Source organism: Salvelinus alpinus, chromosome 3, assembly GCF_045679555.1.
Source record: "Salvelinus alpinus chromosome 3, SLU_Salpinus.1, whole genome shotgun sequence".
Taxonomy (NCBI): Eukaryota; Metazoa; Chordata; class Actinopteri; order Salmoniformes; family Salmonidae; genus Salvelinus; species Salvelinus alpinus.
Window position 1 is genome coordinate 28,280,682 of NC_092088.1, and position 17,776 is coordinate 28,298,457.

Sequence of the window (17,776 nt, forward strand, 5' to 3'; positions counted from 1 at the left end):
GTGCAGCACAAAAAGTATTATTGACAAACCTCTGATTATGCCTAATGTATGCTGTTTATTTTGTGATACAGCAAGCGGCAAGAACAAAGGTAAATCGAAAAATTTATTCATTTTATTGAACCCATTAGTTCGATCAGGACTAGCCTTCAGTTGTTTCTTTGTACGATATTTCACTGGCCTTGCAATAACTGTACATTTACGGTATTCAAAAAGGCTCACTGTAACCTTTCAATACTCTCTAAAGACAACAACAGTGGACAGAGCAGCCCTGGTACTCCCAAGTCCCCCTCCAGCAAGATTCTTCCCGGGAAGCCCTTGGCTGTGGCCACAAACCAGGTGAAAAAGGTTGCGGTGGTGCGCACCCCACCCAAGTCCCCTGGCTCTCTCAAGAGCCGTGCCCCTGCACCCCTCACCGCAGCGGCCCCCTTGCCGGACCTGAAGAACGTCAGGTCCAAGATCGGCTCCACGGACAACATCAAGCACCAGCCTGGAGGAGGAAGGGTAAGTTCGGGCTCTATTTGGTGTTACTACATGGCAATGTGCCTCACACAACCTTGATATTCCATTCCTCTCATTCACTGTCTCTTCATCTGCTTTAGTGGTTTACACAGGGATGGAAGCTCTCACTCCGATGAGGAACTGTTACGTGGCTAGTCGTTTTTGTTTTGAGAGATTTTTTTATCCGTCTCAGACAGCTCACTTGAATTAGTGTAGAGTCCTCTGCTTTGAATCCCTTGAAGGATAACAGTCTCTTCCCCTACCTCTGCACGTTTCCAGGTACAAATAATTGAAAAGAAGATTGACTTAAGCAATGTGCGGTCTAAGTGTGGCTCCAAAGACAATATCAAACATACACCCTGAGGTGGCAATGTGAGTAACTAAGGGATGAACTCAACACCTGAGTCTTGAGTCTCTCTACAGTTATGATCATCAAAGCAACCTTTTTCGAAATTGGAAATGTCCTACCCCATCTTTGCTGACTCTCATGTCATTCCTCATCACAAGCTTATTTATCATAGGTGCACAAACTCTACAATGTACTCCTTTAAAGGATTAAGTGAGTCAAAATATGTCTGCCCTATGCTTTCATCCCTACAAGAGGTCAGATTCTCCCTTTCTTTTGGCATGGTCCTCATCTGCAGCCTCGCTGCATTTAACTACTCAAGGCTAATACTCCTTTTCCTTTACTTCTACTTTCAGGTCCAAATCCTCGAGAAGAAGTTGGACGTAAGCAATGTCCAGGCTCGTTGTGGATCCAAAGCCAACCTGAATCACACTCCTGGAGGAGGCAGGGTGAGTAACTCGTTTTGAGACAAAACCTTATTCACAAACCTGATCATTTCTGTTCCATCACTGCCCCGTCTTTTTGACCCTGTGGGAATCATGCACTCTATGATAAAAGATAGGAGAATAGTGCAACAATCAAATAAGCGAACATCTCCCAATAACAAGCAATACCCTGTAGTATCATTAGCAGGCAGCAGCTACTTAGGGGTCTATAAATATTTTATAACTCGTTAAAGGGTGTCATGGAAGCTTCTGTGGATACTTTATATTGACTATTAAAAGTGTTGATGAAGGACAACATTTTTTAACGATATTATTTGTTGACAAGTACCATTATCTAGCGTGCACAATTTGGCACATAATGTTTTGATGATTTAATTTTCTGTTTGAAAAGACATCATAATAACTAGATTGCATCCAACTGGTCACTGTTATAACCAGGTACAGTAAAGGTGTCTTTTTCATGATGAGATCAATACCTCATGGGAAAGACATCTTGTTTGGTTGTTATCTGGTCAGATTACAATCAGATAAAGACATATTTTTCTGGTTGCTAAAAATATGTTGAAAAACGTCCTTATACAACCAGTATACAACCTAAAGACATAATAAAATGTAAATTCAACCAGTTGTGCATACTGGGTAGGTCATTCATGAGAACAGATTTCACTACCTCAGTCTCAGTCTTCCACACCTGCAGCCTTGCTGCTTTGGATTATTCCAACATAATGGTGTCTTTCCTATACCTCTATAACTTTATCTTTCAATGTAAGCCTACTAGAAAGTGTGTGCTCCCCAGGCTTAGAGGGAAGCAAAAGTAATTCCGCTACCTAAGAATAGTAAAGCCCCCTTTACTGGCTCAAATAGCCAACCAATCAGCCTGTTACCAACCCTTAGTACATTTTTGGGAAAAATTGTGTTTGGCCAGACACAATTGTATTTTACAGTAAACAAATTGACAACAAACGTTCAGCATGCTTATAGTGAAGGACATTTAACATGCACAGCACTGCTACATTGTGGATAACGAGTTACCTGTCTAACAGAACACAGAGGGTGTTCTTTAAAGGAAGCCTCTCCAACATAATCCAGGTAGAATCAGGAACTCCCCAGGGCAGCTGTTTAGGCCCATTACTTTTTTCAATCTTTACTAATGACATGTCGCTGGCTTTGAGTAAGTGTCACTGGTGCCACTGGTATCTATGTATACAGATGACACAACACTATACATGTCAGCTACTACAGTGACTGAAATGACTGCAACACTTAACAAAGAGTTGCAGTTAGTCCTCAATATTTCTAAAACTAAAAGCATTGTATTTGGGACAAATCATTCCCTAAACCTCAACTAAATCTTGTAATAAATAATGTGGAAATTGAGCAAGTTGAGGTGACTAAACTGCTTGGAGTAACCCTGGATTGTAAACTGTCATGGTCAAAATATATTGTTAAGTGGCCTCCCGGGTGGCGCAGTGGTCTAGAGCACTGCATCGCAGTGCTATGCTGCGCCACCAGAGTCTGGGTTCGCGCCCAGGCTCTGTCGCAGCCGGCCGCGACCGGGAGGTCCGTGGGGCGACGCACAATTGGCTTAGCGTCGTCCGGGTTAGGGAGGGTTTGGCCGGTAGGGATATCCTTGTCTCATCGCGCTCCAGCGACTCCTGTGGCGGGCCGGGCGCAGTGCGCGCTAACCGAGGGGGGCGGGTGCACGGTGTTTCCTCCGACACATTGGTGTGGCTGGCTTCCGGGTTGGAGGCGCGATGTGTTAAGAAGCAGTGCGGCTTGGTTGGGTTGTGCTTCGGAGGACGCATGACTTTCGACCTTCGTCTCTCCCGAGCCCGTACGGGAGTTGTAGCGATGAGACAAGATAGTAATTACTAGCGATTGGATACCACGAAAAATTGGGGAGAAAAGGGGATAAAATTTAGAGAAAAAAAAGAAAAAAAAAGAAAAAAAATATATATTGTTACAACAGTTGCTAAGATGGGAAGAAGTATATCCATAATAAAGCGCTTCTCTACCTTCTTAACAGCACCATCAACAAGGCAGGTCCTACAGGCCCTAGTTTTGTCGCACCTGGACTACTGTTCCGTCGTGTGGTCAGGTGCCACAAAAAGGGACTTAGGAAAATTGCAATTGGTTCAGAACAGGGCAGCACAGCTGGCCCTTGGATGTACACAGAGAGCTAATATTAATAATATATTGCTTTAACATTTATTTAACTAGGAAGCCTAGGAACAGTGGGTTAACTGCCTTGTTCAGTTGCAGAACAACAGATCTTTACCTTGTCAGCTTGCGGATTTGATCTTGCAACCTTTCGGTTACTAGTCCAACACTCTAACCACTAGGCTACCTGCCGCCAAATATGCATGTCAATCTCTCCTGGCTCAAAGTGGAGGAGAGATTGACTTCATCACTACTTGTATTTATGAGAGGTATTGACATGTTGAACTAATGAGGCACAGCTCGAACACCCATGCATACCCCATAAGACATGCCACAAGAGGTCTCTTCACAGTCCCCAAGTCCAGAACAGACTATGGGAGGCACACATTACTACATAGAGCCATGATTACATGGAACTCTATTCCACATCAAGTAACTGATGCAAGCAGTAAAATTAGATTTAAAAAACAGATAAAAATACACCTTATGGAACAGCGGGGACTGTAAAGCAACACAAACATAGGCACAGACACATGCATATATACACACACAGTAACATACACACTATACACGTACACATGGATTTTGTACTGTAGATATGTGGAAGTGGTGGAGTAGGGGCCTGAAGGCACACAGTGTTTTGTGAAATCTGTGAATGTAATGTTTTTAAAATTGCATAAACTGCCTTCATTTTGCTGGACCTCTGGAAGAGTAGCTGCTGCCTTGGCATAATAAATGCAAATAAAAATACCTCTGTACTTTTCCAGGTAAATATACTTGATCAGAAGATCGACTTTAGTAATGTCCAGTCTAAGTGCTGCTCCAAAGACAATATCAAACATATACCTGGAGGTGGCAATGTGAGTAACTAAGGGATAAACTCAACACCTGCATCTTGAGTAACTCTACAGTTATGATCATCGACGCAAATGTTGGTAAAAAAGTTCCTGAAAAGTTCCTTTCCTTCTCTACTGGTCCCTTGTCATTACCTACAACCAGTCGAATGTATTTTTGTTATACAAAGTTCTGGTTTCGCCTCCTTTACCATGGTCCTCATACGCAGCCGTGCTGCTTTCTGATTGCTCAAGGATAACATTCTCTTCCCCTACATCTGCACTTTTCCAGGTACAAATACTAGAAATGAAGGTGGACGTAAGCAATGTGCAGTCTCGCTGTGGCTCCAAAGATAATATCAAACATACACCCGGAGGAGGCAATGTGAGTAGGCCTTACTAAAGGGCTGAACCCACGGCTCCCTGCAGAAACCGCTTTTGCCAAAGCCCTTCCCTTTTCCAATGGGATAATTTGCATCTGCACTAAGGAACTAGTCGAACACCTTTGCACGGAAATCCCTGTCTCGATTGTGTTAATCTGTCCCAATCTGTGTGACTACAACTCTCCCACTACTACAACTGTGAGATATTAATATGTTGCGTTAACAAGTGGTCATAAAGCCTCTATCAACTGTCATGAGCGTGTCATATGCTGTACATAATTATAACAATAGATGTTGGTGAAATGGTTCAACACTTTTATGTTGCATGCAGTGGTACGCAACAGGGTTAGGTGTCTGTTCCATTTCAATTCAGCCAATTCTGGCAGCAAACGGAAATGTCAATATTCATCATTAAAGTTTGAATTTCAATTCACTCTCTGAATTTACCCCAACCCTAGCTAGCTAGTTGGTTCGTGAGCTAGCTGACCTAAATTGCTATTTGTGTCAGGACCCTGTTATATCATATGACATCAGCTGCAACTACCAAGGAAATCTTATGTAATGCTCATGACAACCTAAAGTAGGCTTAATGATATTTCTCCCCACCCCCCTCTAGAGAATATGTGTACCTGTCTGTTTTTCTGTGTTTGCTGATTAAATAATGTCTATAAACTTGACCTTTAAGCAAAATGAGTACCTGGACAGGTACTTAATAAGTGGGACCAAACTGATCAGCTGAGTTTTGTAGTATCCTTTTTTTCCTAAAATGAAATAAATACTTACAAATGTCAAGCACACAAGCATCAAATGGGACAGAAGCCACCCTTAATGCCCATTAACAAAAGTGTGTCTGTCCTATGCTTCAGCTTGGAGTTGCCAGCCTATTGTAGTGAACAGCAAATAAGTGACCTCATTCAAGCGAGACAAAGAGCTTTGTGTCGAGAGACACCAGCCGGGCCCTTCACTCCGGGAGCCTGGCTGCATGTGATGAGGTCATCAGATCCAGAGCTTGGATTGTGAAACTTGGCTTTTGAATCTAAAAGCAACTTTAACCCTTCTGGATATTAACTTGACCAAGTCGAATGACAATGTACTGCATAACGCAATAAATGTATGCTGCAATTCGAAATAACAGCAATGTCTCATTTTGAGATATCGCTACAAAGTTTGCATTCTAAATGAATGACGGCATAGAATGTGAGAATACTTAATAAACTGAAAACACTATTTAAAGTATTCATTGAGTTTCAAATGATACAGTTAAATCAGCACGGGGATCTTGACTTTGATATTGTCCAGTAATAGTGTGTGTGTGTTTATGTGTATCTTGTTAACAGTGTTTTACTCTCCCCTACGACCATCTGACTTACACTAACAGGCCAATGCAGAGGGCAAGGTCCTATGTGGTTGCATGCATCACAAGTCAACATCATCAATACACATTTTTCCTCAACTTGGAGGAAACATTTCATAAAATGATATGTATAGATTTGTCTCTTTTTTTTTATATCCCTGCACAGGTTCAAATAGTCCACAAAAAGATTGACCTGAGCAATGTTAAATCAAAATGTGGTTCTACAGCCAACATCCACCACAAGCCAGGTAAGTCTTAAACTTAAAGGGACATTACACTACAAAATTAAAGTTTGTCATACTTTTTTAGATGTCAAAAGTAGTCCCCCCCCAGTGACGTGTCCAGAACATTTTGAATGGGATGGCCAAGGTGGGGAACAGACCCAGTTCAGGAGGTTCCATAAAATGTTGAACCTTAATTGATGCAAGGTGGATTTTTTTCAACACAGTTATGATGGCTCAACATTAATACTTAGGTTTGGTGTCTTCTAAACTTCCATCGGTTAACTAAACATTTTGTTTGCTCAATGAAAGATCTCTTTTGAAGATCTCTTTTTGATCCTGAAAGGTGAGTGTCATTTAAAGCGGCGCTTGATTTCTGATTTCCACTTTGGGATGGACACCCAATAAGAGAAGACAAAGATACTCTAAGATGGCGGTATATACAGTACCAGTCAAAAGTTTGGACACACCTACACATTCAAGAGTTTTTCTTTATTTTTACTATTTTCTACATTGTAGAATAATAGTGAATACATCAACACTATGAAATAACACTTATGGAATCATGTAGTAACCAAAAAAGTGTTAAACTAATAAAATATATTTTAGATTCTTAAAAGTAGCCACCCTTTGCCTTAATGACAGCTTTGCACACACTTGGCATTCTATCATCCAGCTTCACCTGGAATACTTTTCCAACAGTCTTGATGGAGTTCCCACAAATGCTGTTGGCTGCTTTTCCTTCACTCTGCGGTCCATCTCATCCCAAACCATCTCAATTGGGTTGAGGTCAGGTGATTGGGGAGGCCAAGTCATCTGATGCAGCACTCCATCACTCTCCTTCTTGGTCAAATAGCCCTTACACAGCCTGGAGGTGTGTTGGATCATTGTCCTGTTGAAAAACAAATGACAGTCCCACTAAGCGCAAACCACATGGGATGGTGTATCACTACAGAATGCTGTGGTAGACTTGGAACCAAAAATCTCAAATTTGGACTCATCAGACCAAAGGACAGATTTCCGCCGGTCTAATGTCCATTGCTCGTGTTTCTTGGCCCAAGCAAGTCTTTCTTCTTATTGGTGTCCTTTAGTAGTGGTTTCTTTGCAGCAATTCAACCATGAAGGCCTGATTCACGCAATCTCTGAACAGTTGATGTTGAAATGTGTCTATTACTTGAACTCTGTGAAGCATTTATTTGGGCTGCAATCTGACGGGCAGTTAACTCTAATGAACTTATCCTCTGCAGCAGAGTTAACTCTGGGTCTTCCTTTCCGGTGGCGGTCCTCATGAGAGCCAGTTTCATTATAGCATCATAGTTTTTGCGACTACACTTGAAGAAACTTTCCAAGTTCTTGAAAAGTTCCAGATTGACTGACCTTAATGTCTTAAAGTAATGATGGACTGTTGTTTCTCTTTGCTTATTTGAGCTGTTCTTTCCATAATATGGACTTGGTCTTTTACCAAATAGGGCTATCTTCTATATACCACCCCTACCTTGTCACAACACAACTGATGGGCTCAAACGCATTAAGAAGGAAAGAAATTCCACAAATCAACATTCAACAAGGCACACCTGTTAATTGAAATGCATTCCAGGTGACTACCTCACGAAGCTAGTTGAGAGAATGCCAAGAGTGTGCAAACTGTCATCAAGGCAAAGGGTGGCTCCTTTGAACAATCTCAAATATATTTTGATTTGTTTCACACTTTTTTGGTTACTACATGATTCCACGTGATTTCATCATTTTGATGTCTTCATTATTATTATACAATGTAAAAAATTAAGTATAACCCTGGAATGGTGTGTGGTGTGTCCAAACGTTTGACTGGTACTGTACATTGTTGGATTACTTCATTGAGTAAAAATGTATTTAATTTAATAACGGAGTATTTTCTCAAATCCAAAGTTCCATATGCAACTACCAATGGGAGTTCAAAGTTGAACGTTCTGGAAGTACCGCCATATAAAGGGTCGCTGAAAAGTTGCTGACGGTGCTTTTCACTACCACCGCTGTAACGGTGCATATTACGTTACAATTCTGTAGCTCTAGCTAGCTCTTTTCTGTAGCTCTAGCTAGCTCACATCCAGCGGGCGGGGTACCAGCTCACATCCAGCGAGCTGACTGGAGGCAGTGGCGTGCCGTGGGCCTGGGGCCTAGGCCTTCAGTGAGGTACTACACAGTCCCACCCGAATTAATCCACCTCTTATTACCATCATTATGCCATGGCTCTAGACACTATACATTTAGACAGAAACGCAGTATAACCAGGCGTTGCGTCACCTTGAAATTGACAAATTGACATTTTTGGGTAAACAGTGTTTAACAGACAACTCAAGTTTGCAAAGCCAGTGTGGCTCCAAACACCAAATCGATCACTTGCAAATAATAGGCATTCCCAGCAGTACAGTTTGCAGTGCTTCTCGGAGCCTGTGAGCAATTGACAGCGCTCGTAGTTGAAACGTTGAAAGTGGCGAGCGAACGAACCCCTTTCCCGCCTGTGACAGGCTTTGTGGCGTCGGGCGACCTCTCCTTACAATGTCTAACTTTTCTTGAAAAGTTCGTCTTGAGAATGGCGTTATAATTATATCCTCGACCAAATCGATATCTTCTCCTCCTTCCGCCATTGTGGGTTGAAAAAACAGCTTAGTAGAACGCGAATTAATTCGTTTATCAAATTCAGTTTCCTAGATCTGCATAGACCTGCCCATAGGACCTGCCTCTCAATATTGGTAATCCAATCAAAAGACGTGGACGCACTACGCCTGCTAGCTGGCTCCTGTGTAACACTGGAGCCAGCCAGCAGGCGTACAATAGCCAACTCTAAAGCTGATTGGTTGACACACATTTTTTATTTCCATTCACTTTAAGCTACAAGCGCCCGCACTGTTGATTCTGAAGGCCTGAGGGCAGATTTTAGACCCCTGGCAACACATGATGGCTGAATATTTATTTTTTATACCGTTATTTTACCAGGTAAGTTGACTGAGAACACATTCTCATTTGCAGCAACGACCTGGGGAATAGTTACAGGGGAGAGGAGGGGGATGAATGAGCCAATTATAAACTGGGGATTATTAGGTGACCATGATGGTTTGAGGGCCAGATTGGGAATTTAGCCAGGACACCGGGGTTAACACCCCTACTCTTACGATAAGTGCCATGGGATCTTTAATGACCTCAGAGAGTCAGGACACCCGTTTAACGTCCCATCCGAAAGACAGCACCCTACACAGGGCAGTGTCCCAAATCACTGCCCTGGGGCATTGGGATATTTTTTAGACCAGAGGAAAGAGTGCCTCCTACTGGCCCTCCAACACCACTTCCAGCAGCATCTGGTCTCCCATCCAGGGACTGACCAGGACCAACCCTGCTTAGCTTCAGAAGCAAGCCAACAGTGGTATGCAGGGTGGTATGCTGCTGGCGTTAAATATATGTTTGGATAAAATATATGAATATGATTGGATAAAAGATCTAACATAAAGACCAGCCCTCCAAATCTCAACCTGGGGCTGGAAGCAGTGCAACCAAGAGGAAAGCTATGAAATGAAGAGTATAACTCTTACTCTGGGGAATAATTTAATACATATTTGTGGGAAAATATATTTAAAAAATATATATATTCTGATGATGTTTAGGCCAGCAGAGAAGGCCTTGCAGGCCCTGACGGCCCACCACTGACTGGAGGACACAGAGGAACAACAATTGGTTTACAGATAGGTCAATCAAGGTAGCTGTAAATGTCTTTTTAACAATTGTATCATTTTGTCATTTCTGTAATAAGGTGGTGGGAATGTTGAGATCAAATCTGAGAAATTGGATTTCAATGTTCAATCAAAGATCGGCTCCATGGACAACATTGGGCACGTGGCCGGAGGTGGACAGAGGAGGGTAAGACGACAAAATATTATTCTGGAATATCCTTATACAGTGGCCCTTAGGGAAAAGCAGCTATGTCCCCGGATTACACATCTAATATCAGTGATATGTTTTTCATATTTTCCCTCTGTCCTGAAGAACTTCTCTACTGCTTGCTCTGAGCTGTTCTTTTATGGCATAGCCCCCGATTGGAATACCTTGCTTGGCAAATGCTCTGTGAAAATCAGTATTGATCAATGCAACCGCAACATGGCAATGAATGGAAATGCATCTTTGTTACAAAGTACCGATACAAAATATTTTCTTTATGAATCATAGATACTAACATAGCGCTGTGGGGTCCCATGGCTGAACTGACAGAGATTGCTGCTCCTGACATAGACCAACAGCGCTGTTGTTAGCTTGTTCTTGCATTAGGCTAAATACATGCACAGTATGTACTTGTAATACTTCAAAGTACCAATGATTGTATCTTGTTTGCCTGTCTGCGTTTGACCTTTAAGACATACATGAGTGTTAGGAATAGTGAGTGGTCTCATTGAAAATAGGCTAAGGCTGCATTGGACTCCTGGGTGACTGTGGCTGCCTAACCGCCTGCTCTCCTTACCCTTCTCTCATCCGCTCTCCTCCCGTGTGTACTTCATCGCACTGCTATGTGTTAATACCCACGATCTTTAATCCTGGCTTCCTGGGCCCAATCCGAAATCCCTAGACCCAACACCCTGTGTACTTATGTAAATCTGAGAGGGTTTAATTGGTACAAGTAATATGGTAGCCTATTAGAGGGCAAGATGCAGCTATTGCTATATTAGTTGCACCTGTCAAATCCTTTCAGATCTCCACAAGTGCGTAGGGTGTAGGAGTCCATTTGGGATTGAGTGCTGCTTTTCTTGTCTAAACTAACTAGGTTCCCCCCTCTGCCACATTAGTAACATCACAGCTATAGAAAGCTTCTTGCCCGGTTCCCATTCCATGATTTATTTTCATCCAACTCTATATTTTGTCACTTACATCACCCGGCACTTGGTTTGTTTGTGAGCATTATTATAATTTATGTTTTTTTTTTTTCCCCGTCACATGTTTTTGTTGCTTTTTTTGGTCATCTTCCCCCCCATTGCTGGGTGTCCTCTGTAGAAAGAGAAGGGGAAGGAAGCTGGAGACAGCCATAAAGACAGCCCATCAAACAAGGGCACGTACAGCCCTTCCCCTGCTGTCACCCCCCCACAGTCACCCCAGCCCCTCCCCTCAGCACCCATCACACCCATCCTGATGAACCCGCTCATAAAGATTGAGGACTCCAGTAAGTACACCACATCCACCGGTGCCAAGCAGGGAGAGTGCGTGGAATGTTGTGTGTACACTGCAGTATATCTTGGATATTGAACGTTTATAACGCATCCCTGTCAGGGTAAATGGACACCATTTTCAAAATGTAGACACCAAATTTCAGGAGCAGGCAGCTCACCTCTAATGCTTCAATTAACCTCTTTACCACCATAGGGTGCCATAATATTATCAGAATATGTCACGGATCCCCCCGGTACTGATGCTCATTCTGTTCACCAGTTCCGGAGGTCTACGCCACCGGCTTTCTAGGCTTCACCGAACGGGATTCATTATCATCAACCCCGGACTGTCTTGTCTGATTACACACACCTGGTTCCCATTTCCCCTGATTAGTATGTTATATATGTTCCCTCTGTCTTTGTTCCCATGTCCGTTGGTGCAGCTGTTATTTGTGCTTTATATATTGTGTATTACGGGTATCGTCCCGTGTCGGTCAACAAGGTTTACCCTCGCTCTTTTGTTTTGGTACAGCCCAGTGTTTTTGTATACGTGTTTGTTTTGGGTGTATTAAAAAACCCTATTGTGTATTCCTGCGCCTGTCTCCAAAATCCTTTATACCAGCGTGACAGAATAGTCTGAAAACATATATTTATTACTGAATGTCTTGGATCTTTTTGGTTTGTACCTAAGGAAAGTCATTGATTGCATGCATATTTAGTGCAATAAAGGGCAATTTGGCTAGAAAATACATTATTTTGCCCTTGAAAGTTACAGTACGTGGATGAGATCAGCATCATCGAATAAAGGAGTCCGGATGTCCACCCAGAATGCATACCGTTTCCACTGGTATTTACCTAGTATTAATAGGAAACTTTGTCGTAACAATGTGTACGTTCTGTTACTTACTTCAAAGATTTTAACGCAATTGTTAATTTATTAGAATACATACCTAATATTTTATCTACCGTAAAATAAAATAAAGTGCAACCATTACCTCAGAGTGTACAGTTATGTCACATTGTTTTGGTCGCTGCTCGACGGGTTAATGTTATTGTTTGCTAACTTGTGATCTGCAACAAAATACAGCAACTGTACATTTGCTAATACTGTCCTATCATTCTGTTTATTGTATTTATATTGTATATAGTGCATGTAGATTATGTGTAAAGTCCTTTTTCTATATTCTGTCTGTTTTGTCTATTACTAGCAGCACCACTTCACTAAGTCAAATTCCGGGTGTGTGAAAATGTACTCGTAAAAGTGATTCTGATACCTTATAATGTACCCTCTCTTCGATCGGCAGATTGAGAGCCACAAGCTGACGTTCCGTGAGACTGCCAAGGCACGCACAGACCACGGGGCCGAGATTATTTCCCTGGAAGACGACCCCCTGTCCCACCAGCTCAGTACCTTGTCCTCCTCCGGCTCCATCAACATGGCTGACTCACCGCAGCTCTCCACACTCGCCGACCAGGTATCTGTCTCGCTGGCCAGCCAAGGCTTGTGATTGGCTTGGTGGCACACGATGGCCGACCGGAAGTCTCCTGACCGACCACACTACTTTGACTGCCCACGTCAGAGGAGTCTTGACGCCTGTCGCCTTCCTCCTCCTTTTCACGGGACTTTTTTAGCTATACCCATCACTGTTTCTCTTCCATCACCGACTGTTCTTCTTCATGATGCATTATTGTTAGAAAAGAGATCTTTAAAAAAAGAGATTCAAGTAGGTCAAGTTAGATTATTTAATTTCTCTCTTGATCTATTTTTGTTGTCATTATTTGTACCGTTTGTATAAATGGCCCTTTAAGAGTAAAAAAAAAAAAAAACATCCAAACAAACCCAGAGTCCTACAAGTGTTTCTGGACATTTTATTTGAACTTTCACCTATATTTAATTCACTTTAACTCGTTTTACTCATTTTACTGTCACAATGACTGCGATTCGAAGCCCTTATTTGTACAAATGTCCATTTTGATGTGCAAATGATCTGTGATGGCTGTCTCCTGAATGGCTTTTTGATACATGGAAAACAAGAGGTTTGAGAGAAGTGGGCCCCCTTTTACAATGTATTGAACATAAGAAAACACATCATCCAGTTACAGGGTAGTATAAGGCAAAGAAGTGAGGAAAGGTGGGCTCATGTAGCAAAAGCTCTCATTCAGACAGTAAAATGCTTTTAGACCTCCCCAACCTGCTGTCTGTTTTGGGTGCCTCTATACACTGCATACCAAGGTAGTATAGTTCAGAGGTAAACATTTCCTTCATGGACAAAAGAAGAGGGATACAGAATGTTTAGCGTAGAAACCTTGGTTTGTGTTGGGCACACACTTTCTATTTGTATTCTGTGGATATGACATGTATTTGATATGGAAACATTTATATCGTGCCTGCTACTGTCAGTGTTAATTTATTTTCAATATTATTCTGTTATGGCTCTATTGTAAATGCGTTTCAGCTTTTGTCTTATGCGGTGTGGCAGTTTACATTTAACGTATGTAGGCTACTAGTGACAAAATATTTGTTCATGTTTAAAGAAGACATGAATTAGAGGGGAATACTAAATTACTAAATTAACAGGCTTAGCTATGCCAGGCAAATTGTCTAACGAACTATGGGTTGTGTCATTTAACATAAGACACATAATTTCAGTCAGGGACTGAATTTCTCGCTAATTTGGCTTCAGATCACAGTAATGCAGTAGTTGGTAAACTCACCCATTTTTTTATGAACGACGCTTTCTGAACTTTTAATTTCATGGACATGGCTTTGTAAAATGTATAGGATAACTGCCTCATAGTCAGTTGAGCAGCTAAGTACTAGAACCAAAAGTCAATACAAAATACTGAAAAAACAGGCAGTCAAAGGAAAGTCAAAACACAGAAGAAAAATTGCTGAAGTGACATGAAGAAATCGGTTACATTTATCATAATAAACTCTGCAACACATGTAGTCAACTCAACATAAAAACAAAACATAGCTTGTCCCAAGATATTAAAGGTAGACTCAGCAATATGACATCATCATTCACAGTGGGGCAACTTCCTGCTTACACACAATTCTGCCCGACTACATTGCAGACGCCTGCCAGATCTCACAATGCTTGGATAGGTGTTTAACTATCAGCTAAACACATCATATGATTTAGCAATCTGGTGCCCGACTGCACAGTTGATGATGTGGCACGCAACCATTGGTTGATGCAATCCAACGCCTGAGCAGGCAAACACAACCACTATAGTGCGTTCAAGAAAACTGGAAAATCAGAAAAGAACAGACTGGGAAGAATCTTGACGTCAGTGATCTTCAGGTCAGACAAGTCGGAGCTCTAGGATGATGCCCGAGTTTCTGACTTGTAATTCCGAGTTGGATGACCGTCCGTTCAAAACTATTTTTCCCAGTCAGAGCTGGTTTTTCTTCAGAGTTCCCAGTTGTCTTGAGTGCACTGAAGTCGGAGGTCAGAGATTTCCTTGTTCCGAGTTGGCTGGAACGCACCATAAGCAACAACTGAATTCCAATCGCCCAAGACTGCCCCTATTGGTTCTTTCAGGTTTGCACCCTCCCTTGAGGTATGTCCACATTGGGAGGAGCCAATTGGCAGTCTTGGCAGATTAGAATTGTGTTGAATAGATTTTTGTAAGCAGGAAGTTGCCCCGCTGTATGTGATGATGTCATATTGCTTACTCTACCTTTAAGTTTAAAAAAATGTGCCCTAAAATGTTTAACCATCTGTCACATGGAGCAAGGTACCTTTCGGATATATTTAGATTTAGGCCTACTAATTGCCTGTGCACGAGCATGCTCGTCACACTTTCCTCAACTTGTCTCACGGGTTATAAAGCTATGGGTCCTTTCCCTGAAACGTATACGACGGAAATTTACAAAACTGTATCATATGCTCAAATGGATAAGTGTTTTATCCTAATGTAAACCCACTGTGGTTCACCAATCACCACTATATTATTCTCGTCATTGATTGCCTTCCTAACTCCGAGCAAACATACCATCTTAAAAGTCCTTGCATGGCATTTCATGTAAGAGTAAGCGGTCTGCCTCTCCTTTTACACTGTGCTTTCATTGTACATCCTGTAATATCTGCTTTGTATATATAAGGATACATGTAGGTATTAGTGCGAGGGAATAGAACCCAAAAGGCAACCCTTTCCTTTATGTGGAGATTAAGGTGCATTGATAACATTATACGATTTTCCAGTGTGTGTGTTTGACTTGTATTGCCAATATATATTTCATTGAGGACTCGGAACTGGCCAGGGCATTTGAGAAAAAGTGTCCTTGCAACACTACAATCTGCATGCTAAACTGTTGGTTACTTTTCATCATAATGGACAACATTTGTTTGAATGTGTTAAATGGGTATGTGCACTGTGTTCTGTGTGGATTACTGGGACTAATATGTTGGAGGGCAGGTACTGATAAGTTCCAGTACTAACAATATCAGTACTCAAGGGAAAAAGTTTGGGGAAAGTATTTTTTATTTTTTGGTGGTCCTCTCCGCTAAGCCTCTGTTCTGAGGTCAATGGAAAGAGTTTGCAGTAACACATTTCATCGTCACCCTTTTTGTTATTTTTGCCACTGTACAGTTGTGTGGAAAATGTGATTGTTGATATTGTTATTGTGCATTTTTATCAATAACTGGTGTATGATGATTCTTGTCGCTGTGAATTTAAAAAAATAAACTGTTAAACCATGTTTTGTCCTTCGCTCTGAAATCCCTGGTTCACATTATTGACAGCGAAAACATGACAAACGTTTGTGGTCAACTATCCCTTTAATTCGCACTGTTGTTTCCAATACATCAGTCAAACTTACATTTCGTGGTTAACTAGCCCTAAACCTTCTGCAGTCTAAGCCCTGTCTAAACTAACCTATGGAATTGTTTAATGAAGGTAATACCACGGATATTTGAGTTGTTTGATTTTGAATGAGGTACCAAACTGTTCGGACGTTACAGCCGATTTAGGCTCATGGTCTGACAAACACTGCTCTAGCTCTGCAACCTTTTACCGCAGATGCAGAAGTACCACATCGTCGGATGCGGTGGATTGAGACGCATCCAATGCAAAAAACATCTCTAGCTTAAATTGATGGATTTTGAGCAGGATTTTTTAAACCCTAATTAGATTTCCGCAGGGCCGTGGAAATCAACTCTAAGTTAAGTCTCAATATGTTCTCCAATACTGAAACATCAGTCAAACTGACACGACTGCCAGGCAACCCTTAGAAGGCGTTGTGTAGGACACACTTCTCTCTGAATTATGAAGGGTTTACTATTGATTGGTGTATACCAGGAAGTGTTCTAAAATAGGTATGTTATGGAAATATTGCATGTGTACTGAGTCCTAAATTAGGCATTGCAGTCTGGATGCTGCATGGGGACATGCTTCAGTAAACTCAGATATCGTGCATGGACAGATGTGTCATTAAAATGTAAGAAATCTTATAGGAATAATAATTCTTACATATTTTCCTGTGAGATGAAAGGTGTTTTATTATGGAAAATTATGGCATTTTGTCCACTATCAAAGTCTCAGGACAGTCAAGTTCAGATATGGTGGAATCCCTCCAAGTGGAAGGCAGACTAGAGGAGACGTTTGGCACAGACAAAGGGAAAACTGTTCTTGCATGGGAGATCATTCCACCTACCCGCTTTGGTACCGGCACCTCCACCCGTTTGTGACAAGTGTTCCATTCCTCAGTCATTATCAGGCTTTTTCGGAATAGAGTTGACAAAGTCCACCTTGGACCTGTCAGATCAAATCCATGCACCTTCCTTGTGAAGGTCGCTCAGTCGATTTCAGTCGGTCCTCTTTGCAGAGTTGCTGATAACTCGTACTCTTCGGAACTGTGCACTGAGGCCAGGTTCGTTCCGTGGGTCATGGTATTGGAACTCTGCGTCAGCCCAGGTCAATCGTGTGGAGAAGGACTTAAAGCAGCGGCTGTTGAAGAATTCCCAACCACTTTGGCAGGGGTTCTGGGGTTAATATGCATCCTGGTCAGGTAAGGGATTTCCCTGCCTGGCATCTAGTAAGGCTAAGGGTACAGACTAAATTAATAAGCATTGACATGTTTATTTCTGTCCTAAGGTGGGTAAGAGGATGAAGTATGGTCTTAGGGTCTGCACTGCAGCTCTGGGTCTGTGAGAAGAGCTGGGAGGCAGGCAGTAGGTCCTACCCTTTTATCACCCTTAATGAGGGTGGCAGTGGTAGGCATGACGTCATTGGCAGATGGTTTGTGGACGTTGCACATTCACTAAGCTAAGACAAATTCTGCATCAGTCTTCTTCCCAGGTACATGGTGTACAAAGAAAGTCCAATTGAGTTTTACAAAGAAACATTTGCCTCCTTTATTGCC

The 17,776-nt window shown here is 42.0% G+C and overlaps 1 protein-coding gene across 13 annotated transcripts in view; it reads left to right on the forward strand.

Moving 5' to 3' along the window:
- Positions 1-16,114, forward strand: part of mapta (microtubule-associated protein tau a) — a 49,085-nt gene extending 32,971 nt beyond the window's left edge. For 9 of the 13 annotated variants that reach the window (XM_071392413.1, XM_071392419.1, XM_071392420.1 and 6 more), the window contains 7 exons: positions 72-89; positions 245-501; positions 1,201-1,293; positions 4,576-4,668; positions 6,187-6,268; positions 10,026-10,132; positions 12,711-16,114. In XM_071392413.1, coding sequence (XP_071248514.1) covers positions 72-89; positions 245-501; positions 1,201-1,293; positions 4,576-4,668; positions 6,187-6,268; positions 10,026-10,132; positions 12,711-12,914 — 854 coding nt within the window. In that variant the 3' untranslated portion in view covers positions 12,915-16,114. Of the gene's footprint in view, positions 1-71; positions 90-244; positions 502-1,200; positions 1,294-4,575; positions 4,669-6,186; positions 6,269-10,025; positions 10,133-11,254; positions 11,421-12,710 lie in introns of all 13 variants that reach the window. The other 4 variants (XM_071392422.1, XM_071392426.1, XM_071392421.1 and 1 more) reach the window with 3 other exon arrangements.
- Positions 16,115-17,776: the final 1,662 nt, after the last annotated feature.